A 25,458-nucleotide genomic window follows, 5' to 3' on the forward strand; every position below is an offset into this window, starting at 1 on the left:
TGATACTTTCTCACTCATCCTTATTCACGATTCATTCAGGACTATCCGTAATCATGGTAGCATCCACATTAATGTAGAAGTGTTTAGAAACATATTCTATTCTTATTTGCAATAAATGTACCATTTAATTCTATTGGGCACAAAATAATCTGAAACAGAAAATGCATCAAACAAGTTTTTAGTCACAAGCTTGAAACTTTTGACCTCTTTAATACACATAAGTGAATTTGTCCCAATACTTTGGGTGGACTATGTAAAAAAAAAAATCTAGAACTTAAACGATTTACCCGATATGGATTAAAATTAAAGCAATTCAAGCTGACAGTCAGCAATTCAACCAGTCTTGGCATTGTACAATTTCATATCCAAAGCGCTGGAGTACAGAGCCAAAACAACAAAAAGTGTGTCACTGTCCCAATAGTTTTAGAGATTCCTGTAGTGTATGTATTTTCCAATTGTATTGAATTTGAAGTGCCTTTGAAGTGCCCAATGCACAGCCAGTCTTGCCCACACTGTCCATTCTTGTTGCCCACACGATAACGAGGACCATAATGGAAATAAGTCAATAGACTTAATTGTTTTGTAAATTCTCAATACATTTTTTAATGTAATTAGTGTTGTCCTCACATGAATGAGTCACCTCTATATGCATTTTAAACATGTCCAATAAAATGTATTAATTCAAGACCCGAGTCCAGTGTAAGTTTGTCTTTGTTGATTTGTTTCAGTACAGCAGCGATACAAAGTCCTTGCTGCAAAACAAACTCGACACCGGTATTACCTTGTGGGGACATCAGCAGGTTGACGCTCTCCAGCACGTCCAGGAAGAGCTCGTTGCGACGGTACTTGATGCCCTCGCGACGCCAGCCGATCTGTCCAGTCACCTGACTGGTGATCTGAGACTGCTCCTCCTTGGACTGGTGGACAGAGATAGAAAAAGGGACAGAGAGGGGAGAGAAACAAGTGGTTGACATAGACAGAGGAGATAGAGGGAAAAGACAATGAGGAGAGAGGGAGAAAAGGATAGGGAGAAGAGCAGGAGGAAAAGGATAGAGAGGAGTAGAGAAAAAAGGTTGACAGAGAGAGGATACAGGAAAAGGCCAAGGAGGAGAAAAGAGAAGAGGGATGGACATAAAGAGAAGAAAGTAAAAGGATAGTGAGGAAAAAAATAAGCGATAGGGGAGAGAGAGAGACGAACAAAAAGTAGGAGAGAGAAAAAGAGAATGCCAGATTGTTATGCCTGAAACATTTTTCACCGGGATAATTTGTAATGATAACTCAATATGTAAAGTTGGACTTAGCAATATGTTGGTGACATATACATCAACACTAATATCCCAGAAACCCTAGACCCACTCCAATTTGCATACCACCCCAACAGATCCACAGATGATGCCATCCCTATTGCACTCCACACTGCCCTTTCCCACCTGGACAAAAGGAACACCTATGTAACACCTAGCGGCGGCTAGAGTGTTGGGCCAGTAACTGAAAGGTTGCTGGATCGAATCTCTGAGCTGACAACGTACACATATGTTGTTCTGCACCTGAACAAGGCAGTTAACCCACTGTTCCCCATATCCTGAAGCCAGGATATGCATATAATTGGTACCATTGGAAAGAAAACACTCTGAAGTTTGTAGAAATGTTAAAATAATGTAGGAGACTATAACACAATAGATATGGTAGGAGAAAATCTAAAGAAAAACCAACCAGATTTATTTTTTGAGAGCCCATGCTCTTACAATGGAAAGTATAGGGAAATAATGAAATCTACCTCCCAGGATACAATTCCCATGACTTCCACTGGGTGTCAGTAATCTTTGTTCAAGGCTTCAGGCTTGATTTTTCCAAAACGAGTAAGAATAATGAGTTTTAGTACAAGGACACCTACTTGGAAATTTGTGTGTGCGAGCGCCATGAAGACAATGCGCACATGCTAAAATCGGATTCCTATTGAACATACTTCTTTCCGTATTAAATATTATAGTTTGATTACATTTTAGGGTATCTGAGGAGTTAATAGAAACGTATTTTAACTTGTTGAAACAAAGTTTAGGGGTAGATTTTGGGATTCTTATCTTGGCATGTTGAACAAGTGGATTACTCAAATCGATGGTGCCAACTAAACATAATTTTTGGGATAAAATAAGGATTTTATCTACCAAAACGACACTACATGTTATAGCTGGGACCCTTTTGATGACAAATCAGAGGAAGATTTTGAAAAAGTAAGTTAATATTTAATAGCTATTTGTGAATTTATGAAACCTGTGCCGGTGGAAAAATATTTTGATGTGGGGCGCCATCTTCAAACAATCGCATGGCATGCTTTCGCTGTAAAGCCTACTGTACATTGGACAATGCAGTTAGATTAACAAGAATTTAAGCTTTCAACTGATATAAGACACTTATATGTACCTAAATGTTAATATTCATAATTTTTAGGATTATTTATTTGAATTGCGCGCCCTCCAGTTTCACCGGAAGTTGTCCCGCTGGCGGGACCCCTATCCCAGAGGGGTTTTAAGGGCTTGTAAGTAAGCATTTCACTGCAAGGTTGTATTCGGCGCATGTGACAAATAACATTTGATTTTATATCCGTAAGGAGACAGACACCAAGCTGTGCAAGAAGATGTAAAACAGTTGAGTCTGCCTATAAACAACCAATCAAAAGGGAGAGTACTCACATGGTGCTGGAGAATGACATGACCAGGCGATAAAATGTCAGCCACGGAGCACATCGAGAGAGAGAGAGAGAGAGAAGAAAGAGAGCAAGTGAGAGAGAGAAAAGGACATTACACAAGTCTACAACCAATTAAACAATATCATCAGCTCTGACTGGAGCTATCCCTCATGCCCAACATCAACAGCTGAAAAGGTATACTACTGTGATTACCACGCAGTCCAAACTGGATATGAGATATATCTTTTAAAAATTGTCGTAGTTCCCACCTGGCTCTTGATGCCTGTTTGAGTGATGAAGGTCTTCAGTGCGCCAGTCTCCGAGTTCTGGGGGTAGCCAAAGTCCAGGATCTCTACAACGGACGAGGGGACCGTGAGACCACACACTTCTGCTATGAGCTCACCAGATGGGCTCACAAAGAAACACCATCTTATTTTATGTAACCGTTATTTGACCAGGTAAATTCAGAGACTGTATTGAACATGAGCGACGATCTGGGAAAGGGTTGCAGGGGAGGAGAGGGGTTGTTTCGAACAATTCGGCTGAGCCCAATTACTCGACTGGTTGATTGTTTGGTCGTTAGGCTGTTGGTCGACCAAGATTATTTTAGTCGAGCAGTAACAAACAAATACAGTACCAGTCAAAAGTTTGGACACACCTACTCACTCAAGGGTTTTTCTTTATTTTTACTATTTTCTACATTGTAGAATACTAGCGAAGACATCAAAACTATGAAATAACACATATGGAATCATGTAGTAACCAAAAAAGTGTGAAACAAATCAAAAAATATTTTATATTTGAAATTCTTCAAAGTAGCCACCTTTTGCCTTGATGACAGTTTTGCTCTGATCCAGTGGAAACGTCATAAAACAGGCCTACCTGATTACTTCTTATCAGTGCTCGACTTGGACTGAAATAGGTTCCGGTTCTCATTTTGGATGCTGCTACTGTTTATATTTAGGTGCAGGAGCTCCACAATACTTTAGAGATAATATTCTATAAGAGGAACAAGGTGCTCAATCAGTGGAACATTTCAGGTGCCGGTACTCAGGTCCGGTGAGCTAGTATCCAAGTCAAGCACTGCTTCTTATCCCTTGAGCAAATAGCCTACATCTGTGTCTGTGCGCTGGAAACTCTGAAGACCCAGAATATTTTATATAATGTAAGTTCGCTAGTAAAGCCTGACCCAAGTTAATAGTTTATACAATGTTTCAAATTGGTTGCAGACAGGCCATGTGTAGCCAATGTGATTTATAGGATATTTACTTTTATCAGAATATTTCTACCTGCAGGCTGAAATGTTTTTATTTGTTGGCTTTATGTAGGCTATTTTTATATAGTTGACAATAGAAGTTACTTTTTAGGTTTGTATCATTTTCATATAGATTTGGATAGAATTTTGATTAACACGACAATGATTTTGAAATATGAAGACATTATAAATGAAATGAAACTGAAAATGTGCATATGAAAACTATAACTAGCACGCAAATAGTAGAAATGGTCAAATAAATTGGCATTGTACATGAAAAAGGTTTTTGAGTAGGTGGCCATGTAGTCTATTTACTAGCAACTTCAAGAGAGTAACGGCAGAATCTGTGAAAGCCAGCGGGACCGGGAGAAGAATAGTTACTGTGTGGGTATAGGTTCTAATCTGGCCTACTGGGCTCCATCTTTCCCCACTATCATCCTATCTCACTATCTGAAAATAAAAAGCAATTATTTGAAAGAAAGGAAAGCAATCATATTAATTTCACCAATTTCTTGAGTGGATATTAGCAAGTCTGCATGCAATGTCTGTCACAGCACACGTAGACATCTGCCAGCGCTATATTTTTTTTAGGTTTAGATTTTCTCACTTAAAAGTCACAAAAGTCTAAACCTAAAAAAACAACAGCACAGCAGAAAGGCTGACTATGGCACAAGAGAACCACTTCAGGATGTGGCACGATGGTTGTGTGGAATTCCTGTAAAGTTTGTTAGGTGGTTGTAAACAGAGGGGGAAAATAACACGCTGCAATTGAGCACACACACACACACACACACACACACACACACACACACACACACACACACACACACACCAGGGATGGGCACAGTTATTTAAATATCAGAACGTATTTAGTATTCGATTACTTGTGAGAGTATTCAAAAGTTGCAATCTGGATGGTGTAGCTAACTTGTTTACATCGATTTAATGCAGTGAAGACAGACACTACCAGATGAGATGATAGATAACCTATCGCAGTAATACTTTTGTCTAACTTGCCGGTTTGGCTACTTTCTCATTTGTTCTTCCTCCGTATCGCACACTGGCCCCTGCTCCTCTTTCGACCCTCCCCCACCCTTCTGTTAAAGCAGAGTGCACCGGCTCTTACCTGAGAGCATGAGCAAGCCCCAATTGAAGTAAAAATACATATATAATATTTCAAACATGTATTTTGACTATCCAGAAATCCCTAACAGACACACACACCACACACACACACAAAGTAGCAACAATAGACGACTGATGCATCAGCTCAAGACGACTCTTTCCAGAGGAACAAAGAGCCAGAGGAAAAAGAGAGCGATATCCTAAAAGAGTGGCAAAAGAAAAGGCTTCCTTTACCGTCCAGCAGCTCGTAGATCAGCACAAAGTTGTTCTTGATGTTCTCCTCGCTGATCTTGCCGAAGTAGGCCGTCATGACGTCGCACATCTTAAGATGAGATAAAATCAGATAGATAGTTATTTAAGAAAATGTGATTGCTCCAGCCAATACATACAACACCAACAAATGTACCTTGTAGAGGAACTCGAACACCATGGCGGCGTTGACATTCTGCTTGGTGACCGCCGCCAGCCAGATGTTGGAGCGCTTGACGTGGAAGAAGCTGGTGCGGGCGATGTTGGTGACCGGCGAGCGCACCTGCTGCCGCGCATGGATCACGTTCACGCGGAACGCATCCACCGCGTTGCGCCTGGACACACAAAGACAGGAAAGAAAAGGAGGGGGTCGTTAGGGACATTCAAAAGACCTTGAGCAGGAAGAGGAACAGAGAGTGTTAGAGACATTTTATTAGGCAGGTAAAGATATGAGATGGTTAAAAGTCAAAAAGGGGAAGAGTGAAAGAGGAAGAGGAGAAATAGATGACCACGAGATGCACCGAAGAAAGGAAACGGTAAGCTTACATCTAGAGAAAAAGAAAACAGGCTTTAATGGGGGGTTGTCAATGTAGCTTGCATGCCGGCAAGACACTTCAGTCAGGAGATAATCAGTTGCCAAGCGAGCACATTATCTTACCTATTCCTACAGTATCCAATGGACAAGATGGTGAACATGGAGAGAAATGGCACCAGCAAAAAGGGTGGACAGAAACACAAAAGACAGGGAGGAGGAGGAGCAGAAGAAGGAGGTGGAGAATGAAGATGGGGATAGAGACATCAGGGCAGAGGGTTAGAGAGACACACGAATAGCGGGCGCAAGCACAGGCACACCAGGGTTTCCATTAGCTGGCAACTGCGGACTTTAGGCTCATGAAAATAAATACAATTGTAGCCGGCATCCCAATTTCACGCTTCAGCACCATTCAGCACCATTCAGCACCAAAATCCGAAAAAAATATGCCTATAGCCTGGAATGTCCTCCGTGTGGACAAATGTTTTAATTGTAGCGGAGAAAGATGAGATGAATGTTAGTACGGCCAAATGCAGGCTACTGTGCATGTGGCCGTAGGGTGGTCACCAACCGGTCGCTATCCAAGGCATTCCTAATCAATCACCATACATTTCTGTAAAAAACAACAACGATAAACCTTGCATTCCTATTTTTTTTAAGTCTCACACTGTTGGCGGTAGGTGCACCCGATTTAGCTGCCCTGTGCGCGGCAGGCCCAGAGAGCAAATCACTATAGAAATAATGCGTTGAGTTTCACCAAGTCACCAGACGGTCCCTTTCCGGTCAGTATCAGCGGAGGGACGTTGAGAGGCAAACCCTCAGTCTGCTGCTTTCTCCCTCCACTGACACTGACCATCAGATGCAGGCTCCATCAGCCCAGTAAAATAAAAAAAGTGAATTATTAAAATGTATGCTCACTCAGCTGTGCCTCACAAGTAATACAACAACTGATCTATTACCGGTGTGATCATATAGCCACGCAATGGCAGGGTTGGGGTTTAGTGAGTGAGCAAAGCCAATATAAGTGTTTTGGGCCTATATCCTACTGAACACACCTAGGGCTGGGCGATTTTGGAATTAATTTGATTAATTCAAATGTAAGTTTTTGCGCACTATTCCAAATGCCTGTATTTAGGACAGATTTTAACGAGAGTGAAACCTCTTGCTTCACCTCTTCCTCTATGGTTTACACACACCAAGCCCCTCCCCCTGCCTCTCATGCCAACAAAGTTGAGAGATCAACAGTATTATTAGAGGTTTGGTCCAACAGAATCGGTCATACGGACACCAAAACACATTGAGACATTATTTTACTGTAATAGAGGATAAGTTATAATAAAACACAATAATATAAGAAATTGGCAAATCGTTCTCATTCTGAGAAATAAGCTAGGCCACTTGATTTCAACATCTGAAGGAAGTGGACAGGCTAACATGCTTTTCAAACAGTTGGAGACAGACAGTAGGGTATGTTCATAACAATTCAGCTGTTCAACTTTGTTTCCATGCAAGCTGCGCCGCAGTACACTGCAACTTTTAAAGAACGAACCACTGTATGCAACATTAACTGATTAAAAACAGTTCTGTAGCAATGAGGTTTGTGCAGTAGGCTATAGACCCAATACATTATCTCTGCATGTTGGCTACGCTTGAATTGCCCTGCCAATGTTGTTCTTCTCAGACCATTTTGAAATTATATTGAAAAGATATAGATTAAGGCAGCCCCCCGCATCTATATGATATGATCAAACTGGTAATAGATCATTTGTTGTTTAACTTGTGAGACCCGGCTGCATCTGATGGTCAGTCTGAGGGGAAGGAAGGAGCAGTGGTGAGGCTGCCTCTCACCCGACTCACCGTCCCTCCGCTGAGAAAAGGGGACACCCTTCCAGCTGATGGTGAAACTCAAGTCACACTGCATTATTTCTGCCTCATGCCCCAATTCATGTTGTTACTCCTATGAGCAGAGAATGTGAAATATTACTTGACATAAAAAAAAGACAAGCTGTTAATAATAACAACGCAAGCCTATTGGAAACCTTTGCTTTACTCAATAATTGCAGCTGCAGTGCAGATTGTAGCGTGAGTGGAAGTAGGGAGAACGCACATTTTATGGCTTATATAAGTGTTGAACAAAGTCTTGACAGTGCTGAATACCAACGTAAACAAGAACAGCAGCTCTTTGCTGTATTCGTTGAGTCTCTCTAGTCATGGTTTTAAACATTCAGCAATACCAAGCGTCGGCTGGAGTGGTGCAAAGCTAGCCGCCATTGGACTCTGAAGCAGTGCAAACGCGTTCTCTGGAGTGAAGAATCACGCTTCACCACCTGCCAGTCCGACAGACGAATGGGTTTGGGGGATGCCAGGGAAACAGTACCTGCCCGAATGCATAGTGGCAACTGTAAAGTTTGGTGGATGAGAAATAATGGTCTGGGGCTGTTTTTCATCGTTCAGTCTAGGCCCCTTAGTTCCAGTGAAGGGAAATCTTAATGCTACAGCATACAATTACATTCTGTAGGATTCTGTGCATCCAACTTTGTGGAAACAGTTTGGGAAAGGCCCTTTCCTGTTTCAGCATGAATGCCCCCGTTCACAAAGTGAGGTCCATTAAGAAATGGTTTGTCGAGATTGGTGTGAAAGAACTTCACTGGCTTGCACAGAGCCCTAACCTCAACTCCATCGAACACCTTTGGGAGGAATTGGAACGCCGACTGCGAGCCAGGCCTAATCGCCCAACATCAGTGCCCAACCTCACTAAAACTCTTGTGGCTGAATGAAAGCAAGTCCCCGCAGCAATGTTCCTACATCTAGTGGAAAGCCTTCTCAGAAGAGTGGAGGCTGTTATAGCAGCAAAGGAGGGACCAACTTCATATTAATGAACATGAGTTTTGAATGAGATGTATGACAAGCAGGTGTCCACATACTCTTGGTTATGTGGTGTATTTTCCTTTATTATTCCCATAACCATACCACCCCTCCCCTGTTGGAGTAAACTAATGGACAACACCACTTAGGCTTCTACTTCCAGCTTATACGTATCAAATGATCGATTGACTATGACTTTTCGGATCACCCAGTAGTGCTATTTGCAGAGTTAACTCAGGGTAAATGTGGCCATTCAGCCGTTCTTGAACCTGCGACCAAAACAAATGATCTAATGATTCTGAATCCGGTGTTCATTAACCATGTGCCTTGAAAATCTCTTCCCAACTATTCTGCAATATGTATGGCACATCTGTCAAACTGGTATACTTTTTTATTTATCACAATTATCTTTAGCCAATTTTGGTATTTAATGCAGGGCCGACAGACAAGTTCCTTACCTTTTCCCCCTTCCACTTGCCTCTTCCATTTTTGCGGTAATGCTGCAATTAGTTGGTTGTAATTTTGAGTAGAGCAGACATTTCTATATATTTTTGTTAGCTGCATGTGTGACATAACTCCACCAGTCCTATTTATGATATAATTGACAAAAGTTATACCTTTTTTTTCTCCTCCAAAAGTATATATATATATATTTCATCAATTAGTACATTTTAACTGAGATTAAAACCAACTTTCTATAGCTTGTTTTAAAAATAATTATATTTTTGAGATTATTTCATTTTCAAATAACCGAAAGTGAGCAGTTGTAATCTGAATAAAGGGAAAAAAGCCATTCTTGAACACGGGGTGAGTCTTTCTTACTAAACTACTAGAAAACCAGTTTGGATTTAAGTATAACTTTTGTATGACTGAAACCTTTACTGAGAGGTCTAATGCTTTAATATTTAATCATTTCTGTCCTCTGAATTCATATTCATTATATAAATAGGCCCGTTTAATTTTGTCTGGCTTGCCATTCCAAATAAAATTGTATATTTTTTGCTCATAAAATTTAAGAAACAAGTATGGCCCTGCAGGGCCATACACAAATAAGTAAACTGGGATATGACTAGAGTTAATAAAGGAGATTTTTCCACAAATAGGCAGGTCTTTTCCTGTCAATGGTAGCAAGATCGTGTCTATTTTTGCTAACTTTCTAGTCAAATGTATTGTAGTGAGAATTTCTTTCCTTCGGGATATGAAGACCGATTACTTCACCGTCAGACCATTTTATTAGTAAACTACACATTGGTATATGGGTAAAAATAAAACAATAGGTCCCCCTCTTTGTGAGGCAGTGGAAAACCTCCCTGGTCTTTGTGGTTGAAAATCACTGCTAGACTGAGGGACCTTACATATAATTGTATGTGTGGGTTACAGAGATTAGGTAGTCATTAAAAAATTATGTTAAACAGTATTATTGAATCCATGCAACTTATTAAGCACATTTTTACTCCTGAACATATTTAGGCTTGCCATAACAAAGGGGTTGAATACTTATTGACAAGACATTTCAGCTTTTCATTTTTATTAATTTGTACAAATTTCAAAAAACATAATTTCACTTTGACATTATGGGTTATTGTGTGTAGTGACACACTGTATGCATTAATGAATCAATTATACAATCATACAATCAATTTGAATTTGTTTTGACCAATCTAACTACAAAATAACAATGGTGATAGGATAAATCTATTGATGAACTGGGTAAATCAAGATGCTGTCTCGGCCTATTCACAATACAGGTAAATGCTTATTGTTCAATAGGAGTGTGTGCATGCATTGAGTTATTGAGGTTGTTTTAGATGATTTCATGGGGCTACAGATGAGAAATAATCACTGCCATTAAGGACTTATTTTAATGACAACTGCTAGGAGAACATATTATTTTATCAAAAATATTTGCATAGAAGAAGCAATCTCTTTTATAAAAGTGTGCACTGTCTCTAAGAAAGTAAAGACGTCATTCGCAAGGCAGAATGTGGTTATGGAATCTAGTAGAAATCAGACGGAGGCGAGGGAGACAATGAAATTAATGAGTTTTTGGTGGCAAGGGAGACTAAGTTAATTAAGAATGTTTTTGATTACAAATAGCTTTGAAATCAGTATTTTTGGGGGTACTAGGGTAGTGAATTCAGATGTAAGCTAACAAGGAAAGTATGCCCACAATTAAAGCAGGAAGATACTGTGATAATCTGTATGGACATTGTTTTGCAAACAGTAATTAAAAGTTTCAACATTTCTTCATGTTTTGCATTATTCAAGTGTTTGTGAAGCATTAGTGGGGAGCTAACAATGCAGCCCAGACAGCCTCGCAATACATGACTAAGTGGAGCATGCACTTTCCTCTTCACGCTATAAAGTGGATGCGCTGATCGACAGACTTCATCCTCTCAATCACGTGAGACATTTGACAGAAGTACAGAATGTAACAAAATTGTTAGTACCGAACCGTTTCATTTTTTTATCGAAAAATTACTGAAGTTTCGGTATACCATGCAACACTACTCTGTGGACTCACCCTATGTCATCACGGTAGACGCGGGAGATCAGCACCTCCCCCTTGTGGTTGTAGATGAACAATCCTCCAATCATGATGGCAGCCTCTCAGTCATAACAGGCCATGAGGAGTGACTGCATGGGAGAGAGATAGAGTAGGGAAGTGATCAGCAGGCAGTACAACAATAAAAAAATCAGAGGGGGAAAAGGCTTCTTGAAGAAACGTCTTCTTGGGGCAGGAGGAATTCAGAAAGAAATCATATATCTGCCTGAAGGGGCAGAGAGAGAGACTATTACATCCATCTCTAGATACTACTAGGCAGGAAAGGAGTAGTTTAACAAAAGTACATGATCCATAACAAGAAAAGCCCTGGATTAGCTAATCCTCTCCTTCCCCTTCCTCAGGAAGACCAATAAAATAGGCCTAGACCAGATTACTGCTCCTATAGCTAACACACAGAAAACAGGAGGGGAATCAAGGTGTTCATTAGGCTCCAAAATAAAGAAAGCTGACTGAAACAGGGTTGGTTCTACCTAAACCCCCAATAACAAATACGCGCCCTAATGAACACGACCCTAGAGGAGCGATGTCATCTAGGCTAATTTGTTAATGAATTAAAAACATGTATACCCTTTCATTCGACCTTCAGGTGCCATAGGAAGCACATTTCCAATTCATGTCATGATTGAACTGAATTCGGCTCAGATTGAAGGACACCCCCACACCCCCTTTACCTCTCTACCTCGCTACCTCTCAGTCTATTCAGAAGGACACATCCAAAAGCTTACAGAGAACTCATTTGACCCTTATATCTATTCAAACATCATGAAGCCAGACTGATAGAGTTGACATATGCAAGTCAGCATAATAGCCTAGTGTGTGTGAATGTGTGTGTGTTCCACAAGATCTGACCTTATGTCTCTCTCACTACAAGGTCAGTGTGACCGGGTCTGTCTGCCGATTAAGTACCGCTACGTGTGGTCGTAGGCTATGACAAAGTTCTAGCAGTGTCAGATCCCGGTGACTAACCAATAGGAACATGGCCGGCACAGAGTATGCACACAATAATATGTTTATTGTGAATAGTCAGATGAATATAATAGCTTGATTTAAACGCTTAGCCTACATGCTGTGCAAGAAGAACGATGTCCCTAATAATTTTGTTTACACAACACACCTGAAATCAAGCTACCTGATGGGATTATAAATCAAAATAAAACAGGAATTGGGGAAGAAGACAAGAAGAAGTCTTGGCCTGGCAGATAAAAGCTGAGGAGAAGTTGAGAACCATCAACTCTATTGAAACACAGAATGGTCAAGTGTCTCACAACCCGGAAGAGATTCATGATTCATTTAAACAATACTATTCTAAGTTATACATTTCTGATGGAACGGAACCAGTAATGATAGACACATTTCTGTCAACTATTGAACTACCGCTCCTCACACAGGAAGACCTTTACAAAAACAGAAATTCGAAAAGGCCATTTCCTCTCTACAATCCAGCTAATCACCAGGAGATGATGGCTTTCCCCCAGGGTTTTATAAGGAGTTTAAGGATTTGCTTATTCCTCTCTTGATGGATGTTCTAAATGTATCTGCTGAGACGCAGAGTCTAACGGACTCCTTTTCCACGGCTATAATAACAGTTATACATTTTTTTTAAATTAAGATCCTCTACAATGTTCTTCCTATAGGCCGATCTCGCTCCTCAATGCCAACTATAAATTGATTTCTAAGGTGATGGCTAATAGATTAGGACAATATTTGCCAAATCTGATTAACACCGATCAAACAGGCTTTATGCAGAAAATATCCTCCACCAATAATTTGCACAGGTTATTCAACGCAATTCACATGATGGACAGTGTGAGGAGCGATCCTAGTATAGCAGTATCTCTAGACGCTGAAAAGGCCTTTGATAGGCTGGAGTGGCCATACCTATTCAAGGTACTGGCAAAATTGAACCTTGGTCCTTCGTTTGTCAACTGGGTTAAAACGTATATACAATAAACCGGAAGATCACAACTAATGGCATGATGTCAGCCACATTCCCACTCTTTAGAGATAGTAGACAGAGCTGTTCACTTTCCCCGCTCCTTTTTGTGCTAGCCACAGAACCCCTGGCAGAGGCCATAAGAACGGATCCTGGCATAAAGTGTGTTCTGGTGGGCCAGATAACGCATAAGATCTCATTGTTCGCAGACAACTTTATTTTGTTCCTCTCTCACCCGACCGGATCTCTCTCAAAACTACAGACGCTTTTGGGTACATACAGCTCAGGTTACAAAGTCAACATGGACAAAAGTCTAATACTTCCACTGACTCGCTTTGACTATAGCATCTGTGAACGAACGGGTCCGTTCAGATGATCGCCACAGGGGTTCAAATATCTAGGAATCACAGTTGATAATGACTTAAACATTTGTACAAGCTTAACTACTCTGCCTTGGTTCAGAAAGGCGGTGGATGACTTGAATAGATGGATAGATCTGCCTCTCACATTATTTGGGAGAATTATCTGTATTAATATGAACGTTCTGCTTAAAATGATGTGCCTATTTTAATCTTTACGAATAACCCGACGCGAGAGTGTCTTTAAGGGTGGCAGGGTAGCCTAGTGGTTAGAGCATTGGATTAGTAACCGGAAGGTTGCAAGTTCAAACCCCTGAGCTGACAAGGTACAAATCTGTCATTCTGCCCCTGAATCCTAGGCCGTTATTGAAAATAAGAATTTGTTCTTAACTGCCTTGCCTAGTAAAATAAAAAAAATAACAATACCATAAGACAATTTGTACAGAACCGTAAAACCCCAAGGGTGAGCCCGGACAAATTAACGTGGGATTATAGTCTAGGTCTCTGCCTACCAAATTTCAAGATGTATTACTGGGCAGTGCAAATTATATGAATTTCATTCCTATTTGAACCTGAACCAGCCCCTTCTTGGACTCAGATGGAAATGTTTGCTCTTCATGAAGAGGTAATAGTATCTACAAGTGGAACCCCAAGACTACATCAACAGCAATACCTGTACCATCAATTTAGTAAGATCTTGGTATGAAATTCGTAAGTTATTTGGTCTGAAAGAAGACTTGTCATCCAAAACACCCCTGTGGCAAGACAGACTCCTGCCAATGATCTTGGATAGCAAAAACATTTGAGAAGGGAATGAGAAGGGAATAACGTAATTAGAAAATTGTTATATAGATGGGGTACTTATTTCATTTGAGCAACTAAAAGAAAAATACCAGTTATCCAAATATCATTTATTTTGTTATTCACAGTTAAACCTTTCTCAGAAGCACTTTTGGAGATATGACTTTACCAAACCTATCAAGCATTGAACAACTACTCCATGATAACAATGACACATATAGATTTATATCCAGAGTGTACTCATTGCTAATGCAACAATGCCCAAAACAAGATGTACATAAGTCGAGAGAGTGATGGGAATACTACAATTGATGAGGGTCTATGGTCGGACGTATGCCAAGATAGTGTGTCAGCGACCATCAACTCTAGATTAGAGGTCGACCATGGCCGGGCCGATTAATTAGGGCCGATTTTCACGTTTTCATAACAATCGGTAATCTGCATTTTTGGATGCCGATTATGGCTGATTACATTGCAATCCACGAGGAGACCTGTTACGCGAGTGCAGCAAGGAGCCAAGGTAAATTGCTAGCTAGCATTAAACTTATCTTATAAAAAAACAACCAATCTTAACATAATCCCTACACATGGTTGATGATATTACTAGTTTATCTAGCTTGTCCTGCGTTGCATATAATCAATGCGGTGCCGGTTAATTTAACATCGAATCACAGCCTACTTCGCAAAACAGGTGTTGATTTAATAAAAGCATATTCGCGTCAGGGTATACGCAGCAGTTTGGGCCGCCTGGCTCGTTGCGAACTGTGTGAAGACCATTTGTTCCTAACAATGACAGAAATTAACGTGCCAGAATTTTACATAATTATGACATAACATTGAAGGTTGTGCAATGTTACAGCAATATTTAGACTTAGGGTTGCCACCCGTTCGATACAATACGGAATGGTTCCTCCCTTCTCCCTTTATTATGGAGGTCCCTTCCCACTTGAACCTGAAATATGCCTTCTGGGTAAGTTCACAAATGTGAATTTGAGGAATAGCGTCAAAATCAAATTTACAGAAATCGCACTTGTCACTGCAAGAAAATGCATAGCATTGACATGGAAATCGGATTCCCCTCTCCCAAGATGGCTCTCTGAAATGAAGAAATGTATTACTATTTTCGAAGATTACCTATGCTTTTAGAAATAAATTAAACTACCTTGTGAAAATATGGCAACCATTCCTGGACTATATGAAAACACTTCCATTGAGGTTGGTGGAGGTGAGCTTCTAGATCGATGTAGCGATTTTCTCTCTGTAATGTACTGTTTGTATTGCTTTGTGTATATGTTGGTATCTCTTGTCATTTGTCTTATTTAGTCATTTGTATTATTACTATTCTAATTTAACTAATTTATTATTGGTATTTTGTCATTTGTCATCGTTTTAAGTTATTTTATTTTGGGGGTGGGGAGGATTGATTTACTTTTTGTCGTAGCATTTACTCTTGATGTGTTGTATTGTTCTGTTGTTGAATAATTGAAAATGTATATTAAAAAATTTAAAGTAAGACTTGAACTTGTAAATGTTAATTCATAGTCGTAACATAGGGTTTGTACGTTTACAGATCTAATTTAACATTTACGTTTCAAGTTTCGAGCATGGCTTTTCTTACGGTCCTAACATTGTACGTATGGATTTTCTTACGATCCTAAATGATATGTACGTTCAACCTTTTGGCAGCTATCTCTCTCCATAGTCGCACCGCATGAGGCAAATGGTGGTGACACTAGATACCGACTGGTTTTCTGGTCCACGCCCCTACCTTTTTTCAGGTATCTGTCACCAACAGATGCATATCTGTATTCCCAAATCAAATCAAACTGTATTTGTCACACACAACGAATACAATAGGTATAATAGACCTTACAGTGAAATGCTTACTTACAAGCCCTTAACCAACAATGCAGTTTTATGAAGAAAAAACCCAGAAGTAAAAGTAAAGCTACAGTAAAATAACAATAGTGAGGCTATGTACAGAGGGTATCGGTACAGAGTAAATGGTCGAGGTAATATATACATGTAGGTAGAGTTATTAAAGTGACTGCATACATAATAACAGAGAGTAGCAGCAGCATAAGGGGGGGGGGGGGGGGGGTAGAAGCTGCAAATAGTCTGGGTAGCCATTTGATTAGATGTTCAGGAGTCTTATGGTTTGGGGGTAGAAGCTATTTAGAAGCCTCTTGGACCTAGATTTGGAGCTCCGGTACCAGTTATGTGAAATCCATGAATTAATTTTAATTGACCGATTTCCTTATATGAACTGTAACAGGGAAATCTTTGAAATGGTTGCGTTTATATATTTTTTCAGTATAATTAGCACATGTTCTTACCTTTTAACTGCATTGTTGTCAAAGGCCTCGTACGTAAACTGTTGTTTTCGGCGCATGTGACAAATACAATTTTATTTGAGGATCCATCCATTCAAAGACTGGAGAACCAGCGGGATCAACACTGAGATCCCATTGAATGACTAATTCCATGCATCAACGTGTCTTCAGCGTTCTAGAATAGTCTAGCAGCTAATATTAGCCAGTTAACCTTCATAACAACTCTGAACGCATTTGGAAGCGTGTCTATTTTAACAACTTGAGATTACAATGGCCTGTGAACATCATCAGTGGCAAGGGGGCAGATACATGAAATACGCGTTATAATGTCGTTATTACATCGATTCGCATGGGGATGCAGCAAACCAAGGTACCTAGCTCACTAATGTCAGCTAACGTAAGATGTTTTGAAATGAGCTATCTAGCTAAAATCTACTAGTACTACTGTACTGCTAGATGTCTGCCTGACTGGAAAACTAGCTACTGTAGCCAGCTAACGTTATCCATCACCGATAACTAGCTATACATTTTGTAGCCATCGCCGTTAGGGTATTCTGTCCTATTGTGTATTCCCATAACTATACCGTTTTTTCAATACCACACAACAGTCCTTGGTTCCAAATTGCCTTTTAAAATAATCTTGCTAGCATGCGAAATGTGGCTGATTAGCTAGCAAGCTAACGTTACCATTGTCACGACTCGTTTGCTCTTGTCTCGGTCAAATTTTTACTGCATTGCTCCTGTTCTCACCGGTCTCCCTCGCATTCACCTGAAGCTGTACAGGCCAATTTACCCGAAAAGCAGCAAATACGTGTCCAAAAAAACACTCATTTTGAAACAGGATGGTTAAGATCAAGGTTTTTATTTCACTCACCTTCTTACTCCAATTCAAGATGTCGACCGCTCCTAGCTCCGAAGAGACTCACTGTCAATTGACAATGAAGCGGATTATAGGGCAGTGAAGCACCCACAACTACTAACCCTGCTGGATTTATAGATTTCAACGGTCGTATTGTTTTATCAAGACTAGCATGTACTGTAATGGCATTGGATGTTCCCCAAGCAACAATGAAAGTAAGTAGACATGAAACTTTTAGATGTAGTTTGGAGGAATAAACCACACTATTAAAAAAAGGGTATTATTGTACAACCTTTAACCCGGCCCAATTTGCAAAACCTGGTTGAAAAGATGTATGAGGTATTTTTATGTTCTTTTTAACGTATTTTTACTGACCGGAATATTACGTTTTTTCCTGAACACCATACCACCAGTTAGTTGGTCATAATTGTGACCCCTTTCTGACCAGATGGTCATAATTCTGACCACTAAGTTATGTGCTATATTAGGAAGCCTACTGGTCATAGTTAAAGATGCAATATGCAGAAATCCCCCCGACATTTCCTGGTTGTTCAAATTCTAATAGTTAGCCTAATTTCAGTTTATGTGACAAAACAATCAGTCATTGTGCAGAGAATCTTTGTAACATTTAAACTGCTGTGAAATTTTCCATAACCAAAAATATTGTATTTTCAGCTTTTTCAAACTGGTGTGCAAAACCGAAAGTAAAAGACACAAAACTGAAATTTAAGAACGGGGAGCATAGAAGAGGCGCACATAGAACATATGTCCAGCTTCTTAGATTTGCTTTCAACTTGCTCGTATACATCCTTTGCGTCCTTCTCCAACCTGCTTCGACCTGCTTAATCCTAATACATGTTGTAATATTCAAACAACATTTTATAAACACACCGCTCCATAATCCTGAGGACGTTGTCCCGGACAGAGGTTCCCCCAGTTGAGGACAGCTTGGCAGTCTTAAAAGAAGAAAGTTAAATGCAAAAATTAAAGTACACTATATATACAAAAGTATGTGGACACACTTTCAAATTTGTGGATTTTTCTATTTCAGGCACAACAGTTGCTGACAGTTGTATAAAATCGAGCACACAGCCATTCAATCTCCATACAAAAACATTGTCAGTAAATGGCCTTACTGAAGAGCTCACTGACTTTCAACGTGGCACCATCATAGGATGGCACCTTTCCAAGAAGTCAGTCTGTCAAATTTCTGCCTGCTAAAGGTGCCCCAGTCAACTGTAAGTGCTGTTAAGGAGCAACAACAGCTCAACCGCGAAGTGGTAGGCAGCACAAGCTTACAGAACGGGACCACCGAGTGCTGAAGCGCGTAGCATATAAAAATCGCCTGTCTTCAGTTGCAACACTCAATACCAAGTTCCTGAAATGGGTTTCCATGACTGAGCAGCCACACGGCTGTAGTGGTGTAAAGCTCAATGCCATTGAACTCTGGAGGAGTGGAAACGTTCTCTTGAGTGATGAATCACGTTTCACCATCTGGCAGTTTGACGGACAAATTTGGGTTTGGTGGATGCCGGGAGAACGCTACCTGCCCGAATGCATAGTGCCAAAAGTAAAGTTGGTGGAGGAGGAGTAATGGTCTGGGACTGTTTTTCATGTTTCGGGCTAGGCCCCTTAGTTCCAGTGAAGGGAAATCTTAACGCTTCAGCATACAATGACATTCTAGAGGATTCTGTGCTTCCAAATTTGGGTCAACAGTTTGGGGAAGGCGAGGTCCATACAGAAATGGTTTGTCGAGATCGGTGTGGATGAAGTTAACTGGCCTGCACAGAGCCTTGATCTCAACCCCATGGAACACCTTTGGGATTAATTGGAACACCGACCGCAATCCAGGCCTAATCGCCCAACCTCATTAATGCTCTTGTGGCTGAATGGAAGCAAGTCCCCGCAGCAGTCTTCCAACATCTAGTGGAAAGCCTCCTTAGAAGAGTGCCCATTTTAATGCCCATGGTTTTGGAATGAGATGTTCAACGAGAAGGTGTACACATACTTTTGGTCATGTAGTGTATACAGTGGGGCAAAAAAGTAATTAGTCAGCCACCAATTGTGCAAGTTCTCCCACTTAAAAAGATGAGAGAGGCCTGTAATTTTCATCATAGGTACACTTCAAATATGACAGACAAAATTAGAGAAAAAAATCCAGAAAATCACATTGTAGGATTTTTAATGAATTTATTTGCAAATGATGGTGGAAAATAAGTAAGTATTTGGTCACCTACAAACAAACAAGCAGATTTCTGGCTCTCACAGACCTGTAGCTTTTTATTTTAGAGGCTCCTCTGTCCTCCACTCGTTACCTGTATTAATGGCACCTGTTTGAACTTGTTATCAGTATAAAAGACACCTGTCCACAACCTCAAACAGTCACACTCCAAACTCCACTATGGCCAAGACCAAAGAGCTGTCAAAGGACACCAGAAACAAAATTGTAGACCTGCACCAGGCTGGGAAGACTGAATCTGCAATAGGTAAGCAGCTTGGTTTGAAGAAATCAACTCTGGGAGCAATTATTAGGAAATGGAAGACATACGTACAAGACCACTGATAATCTCCCTCGATCTGGGGCTCCACGCAAGATCTCACCCCGTGGGGTCAAAATGATGACAAGAACGGTGAGCAAAAATCCCAGAACCACACCCCCCGTGTGGTTCTGGGTTTTTTGCTCACCGTTCTTGTGATTATTTTGACCCCACGGGGTGAGATCTTGCGACCTAGTGAATGACCTGCAGAGAGCTGGGACCAAAGTAACAAAGCCTAACATCAGTAACACACTATGCCGCCAGGGACTCAAATCCTGCAGTGCCAGACGTGTCCCCCTGCTTAAGCCAGTACATGTCCAGGTCCGTCTGAAGTTTGCTAGAGAGCATTTGGATGATCCAGAAGAAGATTGGGAGAATGTCATATGGTCAGATGAAACCAAAATAGAACTTCTTGGTAAAAAACTAAATTTGTCGTGTTTGGAGGATAAAGAATGCTGAGTTGCATCCAAAGAACACCATACCTACTGTGAAGCATGGGGGTGGAAACATCATGCTTTGGGGCTGTTTTTCTGCAAAGGGACCAGGACGACTGATCCGTGTAAAGGAAAGAATGAATGGGGCCATGTATCATCAGATTTTGAGTGAAAACCTCCCTCCATCAGCAAGGGCATTGATGATGAAACGTGGCTGGGTCTTTCAGCATGACAATGATCCCAAACACACCGCCCGGGCAACGAAGGAGTGGTTTCGTAAGAAGCATTTCAAGGTCCTGGAGTGGCCTAGCCAGTCTCCAGATCTCAACCCCATAGAAAATCTTTGGAGGGAGTTGAAAGTCCGTGTTGCCCAGCAACAGCCCCAAAACATCACTACTCTAGAGGAGATCTGCATGGAGGAATGGGCCAAAATACCAGCAACAGTGTGTGAAAACCTTGTGAAGACTTACAGAAAACGTTTGACCTCTGTCATTGCCAACAAAGGGTATATAACAAAGTATTGAGATAAACTTTTGTTATTGACCAAATACTTATTTTCCACAATAATTTGCAAATAAATTCATTAAAAATCCTACAATGTGATTTTCTGGATTTTTTTTTGCCCCACTGTATATAGTTATAGGTCATTTCACCAATTCGGCCACTTGAGTACATTTGGGCAACTTGTGTGGGACACCTGGGTGACTTCATGCTAAATGGCATGTAGCTCACCCATTCCTGAAGTTATCAGTCTGAAACTTTGCACACCTACAGTTGCCCTCTTGTGTTATCCATCAAAATTATCTCCAGCATCCTATCTGACTGTGTGGCTATTCTAGTACATGTGAAAGATGATGCTACAACAATACAAAACAGAAAGCGCATGCTCTTTCTTTCTCTTTTCTTCCACCAGATCAACTGTGTTATGTTCTACTACATTCAATTAACATTTCCACAAACTTCAGAATGTTTCCATTCAAATGATACCAAGAATATGCATATCCTTGCCTCTGGGGCTGAGCTACAGGCAGTTGGATTAGGGTATGTCTTCAGGCGGAAATTGAGAACAAAGGGATGCAGCCATAAGCTTGGAAAACTCCTGTCATGGCGTTAGAAGCTTCTGATAGGCTAATTGACATCATTTGAGTCAATTGGAGGTGTACCTGTGGATGTATTTCAAGGCCTACCTTCAAACTCAGTGCCTCTTTGCTTGACGTCATGGGAAAATCAAAAGAAATCAGCCAAGACCTCAGAAAGACAATTGTAGACCTCCACAAGTCTGGTTCATCCTTTGGAGCAATTTCCAACCGCCTGAAGGTACCACGTTCATCTGTACAAATAATAGTACACAAGTATAAACACCATGGGACCACGCAGCCGTCATACCGCTCAGGAAGGAGGCATGTTCTGTCTTCTAGAGATGAACGTACTTTGGTGTGGAAAGTGCAAATCAATCCCAGAACAACAGCAAAGGACCCTGTAAAGATGCTGGAGGAAACAGGTACAAAAGTATCTATAGCCACAGTAAAATGAGTCCTATATCGACATAACCTGAAAGGCCACTCAGCAAGGAAGAAGCCACTGGTCCAAAACTGTCATAAAAAACCCAGACTACGGTTTGCAACTGCACATGGGGATAAAGATGGTACTTGTCTGAGAAATGTCCTCTGGTCTGATGAAACAGAAATAGAACTGTTTGGCCATAATGACCATCGTTATGTTTGGAGGAAAAAGGGGGAGTCTTGTAAGCCGAAGAACACCATCCCAACCGTGAAGCACGGATGTGGCAGCATCATGTTGTGGGGGTGTTTTGCTACAGGAGGGACTGGTGCACTTCACAAAATAGATGGCTTCATGAGGCAGGAAAATTATGTGGATATATTGAAGCAACATCTCAAGACATCAGCCAGGAAGTTAAAGCTTGGTCGCAAATGGGTCTTCCAAATGGACAATGACCCCAAGCATACTTCCAAAGTTGTGGCAAAATGGCTTAAGGACAACAAAGTCAAGGTATTGGAGTGGCCATCACAAAGCGCTGACCTCAATCCAATAGAAAGTTTGTGGGCAGAACTGAAAAAGCGTGTGCGAGCAAGGAGGCCTACAAACCTGACTCAGTTACACCAGCTCTGTCAGGAGGAATGGGCAAACATTTACCCAATTTATTGTGGGAATCTTGTGGAAGGCTACCCAAAATGTTTGACCCAAGTTAAACAATTTAAAGGCAATGCTACCAAATACTAATTGAGTGTATGTACACTTCTGACCCACTGGCTAAGGTGTATGTAAACTTCCGACTTCCAACTGTAAATACAGAATATATACCCCAAAGTTGCTTAGGAGCCTGAAACAAGGCGGCAATGTCTATCGGTGCCATCTTATCCCTGGGCTATTGCTTTTCACCTTCAGATAGTCTGTCTTCAGTACACTTAACAGCGCCTTGCATGTCTCATTGACAATCTCTGAGATGGCATAACAACTTATTCAGAATACGTAGGTGAAAGATGTGAATGTTTCTCCTTTTAACAGAAAGCGTTTAGGGTCACATCCAGTCTCCCTGCAGGGCTGATGGACTTTCTCATGACTGTATCTTCCTTTTTTAGTCGGCCCACCATTCAAAGAAAGACTTGGAATGTGTCCTTGTCATGTGCAAAGCTATGCCCTTTAAATATAATGAAAATAAACTATTAATTTACAATATCACAATGGTAATAAGACAGGTTGATAAATGCAGTGAAGTCAATCATGACAAGTCAGTGACAGTACCTAAATACACTATATATACAAAAGTATGTGGACATGTGATGTAGATGTTGAGCGGCTTCACTGCAAGTAGATTGTATGTTTTAATATAACTTGTTTTTTTACACCCCTTCGGCAATTTCAGGAGTATCAAATCCATAGACAAACATTAGCAGTAGAATGGCCTTACTGAAGAGCTCAGTGGCTTTCAACGTGGCACCGTCATAGGATGCCACCTTTCCAACAAGTCAGTTCATCCAATTGCTGCCCTGCTAGAGCTGCCCCAGTCAACTGTAAGTGCTGTTATTGTGAAGTGAAAAATGTATAGGAGCAACAACGGCTCAGTGGTAACCCACACAAGCTCACAGAATGGGACCGCCGAGTGCAGAAGCGCATAAAAATCCTCTATCCTGGGCTGCAACACTCACTACTGAGATCTACTACTACTGCCTCTGGAAGCAACGTCAGCACAAGAACTGTTCATCGGGAGCTTCATGAAATGGGTTACCATGGCCGAGCAGCCGCACACAAGCCTAAGATCTCAACACGCATTGCCAAGCATGGTCTGGAGTAGTGTAAAGCTCACCGCCATTGGTCTCTGGTACAGTGAAAACGTACTCTCTGGAGTAATGTATCAAGTTTCACCATTTTTTATTTCACCTTTATTTAACCAGGTAGGCCAGTTGAGAACAAGTTCTCATTTACAACTGCGACCTGGCCAAGATAAAGCAAAGCAGTGCGACACAAACAACAACACAGAGTTACACATGGAATAAACAAACATACAGTCAATAACACAATAGAAAAGTCTATATACAGTGTGTGCAAATGAGGTAAGATATAAGGGAGGTAAGGCAATAAATATGCCATAGTGGCGAAATAATTACAATTTAGCGTGAGTGAATTGGAGTGATAGATGTGCAGAAGATGAATGTGCAAGTAGAGATACTGGGGTGCAAAGGAGCAAAAAAATAAATAACAGTATGGGGATGAGGTAGTTGGACGGGCTATTTACAGATGGGCTATGTACAGGTGCAGTGATCTGTGAGCTGGTCTGACAGCTGGTGCTTAAAGTTAGAGAGGGAGCTATCTCCAGCTTCAATGATTTTTGCAATTCGTTCCAGTCCTTGGCAGTCTGACGGACAAATATGGGTTTGGCAGATGCCAGGAGAACGCTACCTGCTCCAATGCATTGTGCAAACTGTAAAGTTTGGTGGAGGAGGAATAATGGTCCGGGGCTATTAACTGCATTTTGATAGCTATATTACATTAATTTCTAATGCTGTCTAGTGGCGAACTTGTTGGTTGATATTAGCAAACTTTCTCTAAAATACTGTTCCTCTTTGCTCATTCTTGTCTAAGCAACTTTGAAGACTGGTAGCAAGACTGACAAGCTCTACTTACAATAATACTACAGGGAATGACCGACCCTACATTATATTATACACTGGGCTCCCAAATTATTGACCCCTTGATAGAGATGGGCAGAAATGACTGAGCTTTATTGTATGCTCCAAAAATTGGGAAATGATTTTATACTAATACAATTGCTCATAGAAAGAGAATTTGTTCAACAAACAAGATAGGGGCCAAATTGAATTACACCCATGTTTTCAGTACCTTTCAATACCTCACCTTGAAAGGGACAACAGCCCTGAGCCATCTTCTAAAATGTTTTGCTGTGTTGAACACATTGGGAGGGATCTTAGCCCATTCCTCCATACAGAATCCTTCCAGATCCTTGATATCCTTCATCTGCACTTATTGACTGCCCTCTTCAATTCAAACCACAGGTTTTCTTTTCTGCCCGTTTGCACTTCCAGATTCCCCCTTCCATTTATGTCCCCATCTGTGGTAAATCCACCCTCATTCCCTCTTCTGTACCTTTTCCTATTTTCTCTCCGTAGTCGTGTAAGTAGACACCACTAATCCTACTGCCTTCATCCATCTCAGACTTACTCCCATCTGAGCTACCTGCCATGCCTACCTCAGTCTCTGCACAGTCAAAGATAGAACAATGAGAGCTATTTCACTGTATAAATGTGAAGCATCAGCTTTGCGTTTCCACTCACTATCAAATATGGTAGTGAGAGGAAGCCCACTGGACTGCAGGGAGAAAAGATAGAACGAGATGGATTTTAGCCGACATTCTGCAAATTCTCATCAATTAAACAGTTTTCTGTTC

General features: G+C 40.9%; 1 protein-coding gene across 1 annotated transcript in view; it reads right to left on the minus strand.

Annotated features, from left to right (window-relative positions):
* The window catches only part of LOC110507349 (AP-2 complex subunit mu-B), a 35,092-nt gene extending 17,098 nt beyond the window's left edge, over positions 1–17,994 (minus strand). Inside the window, exons 1-7 of the mRNA XM_021587281.3 lie at positions 17,579–17,994; positions 11,237–11,349; positions 5,473–5,650; positions 5,301–5,388; positions 2,956–3,038; positions 2,691–2,696; positions 782–917 (exon numbers count right to left, since the gene is read on the minus strand). Coding sequence (XP_021442956.1) covers positions 782–917; positions 2,691–2,696; positions 2,956–3,038; positions 5,301–5,388; positions 5,473–5,650; positions 11,237–11,310 — 565 coding nt within the window. The 5' untranslated portion in view covers positions 11,311–11,349; positions 17,579–17,994. The remainder of the gene's footprint in view (positions 1–781; positions 918–2,690; positions 2,697–2,955; positions 3,039–5,300; positions 5,389–5,472; positions 5,651–11,236; positions 11,350–17,578) is intronic.
* Positions 17,995–25,458: the final 7,464 nt, after the last annotated feature.

The sequence above is a fragment of the Oncorhynchus mykiss genome, chromosome 27, assembly GCF_057628025.1.
Source record: "Oncorhynchus mykiss isolate SJ-2025 chromosome 27, ASM5762802v1, whole genome shotgun sequence".
In the NCBI taxonomy this organism is placed as follows: Eukaryota; Metazoa; Chordata; class Actinopteri; order Salmoniformes; family Salmonidae; genus Oncorhynchus; species Oncorhynchus mykiss.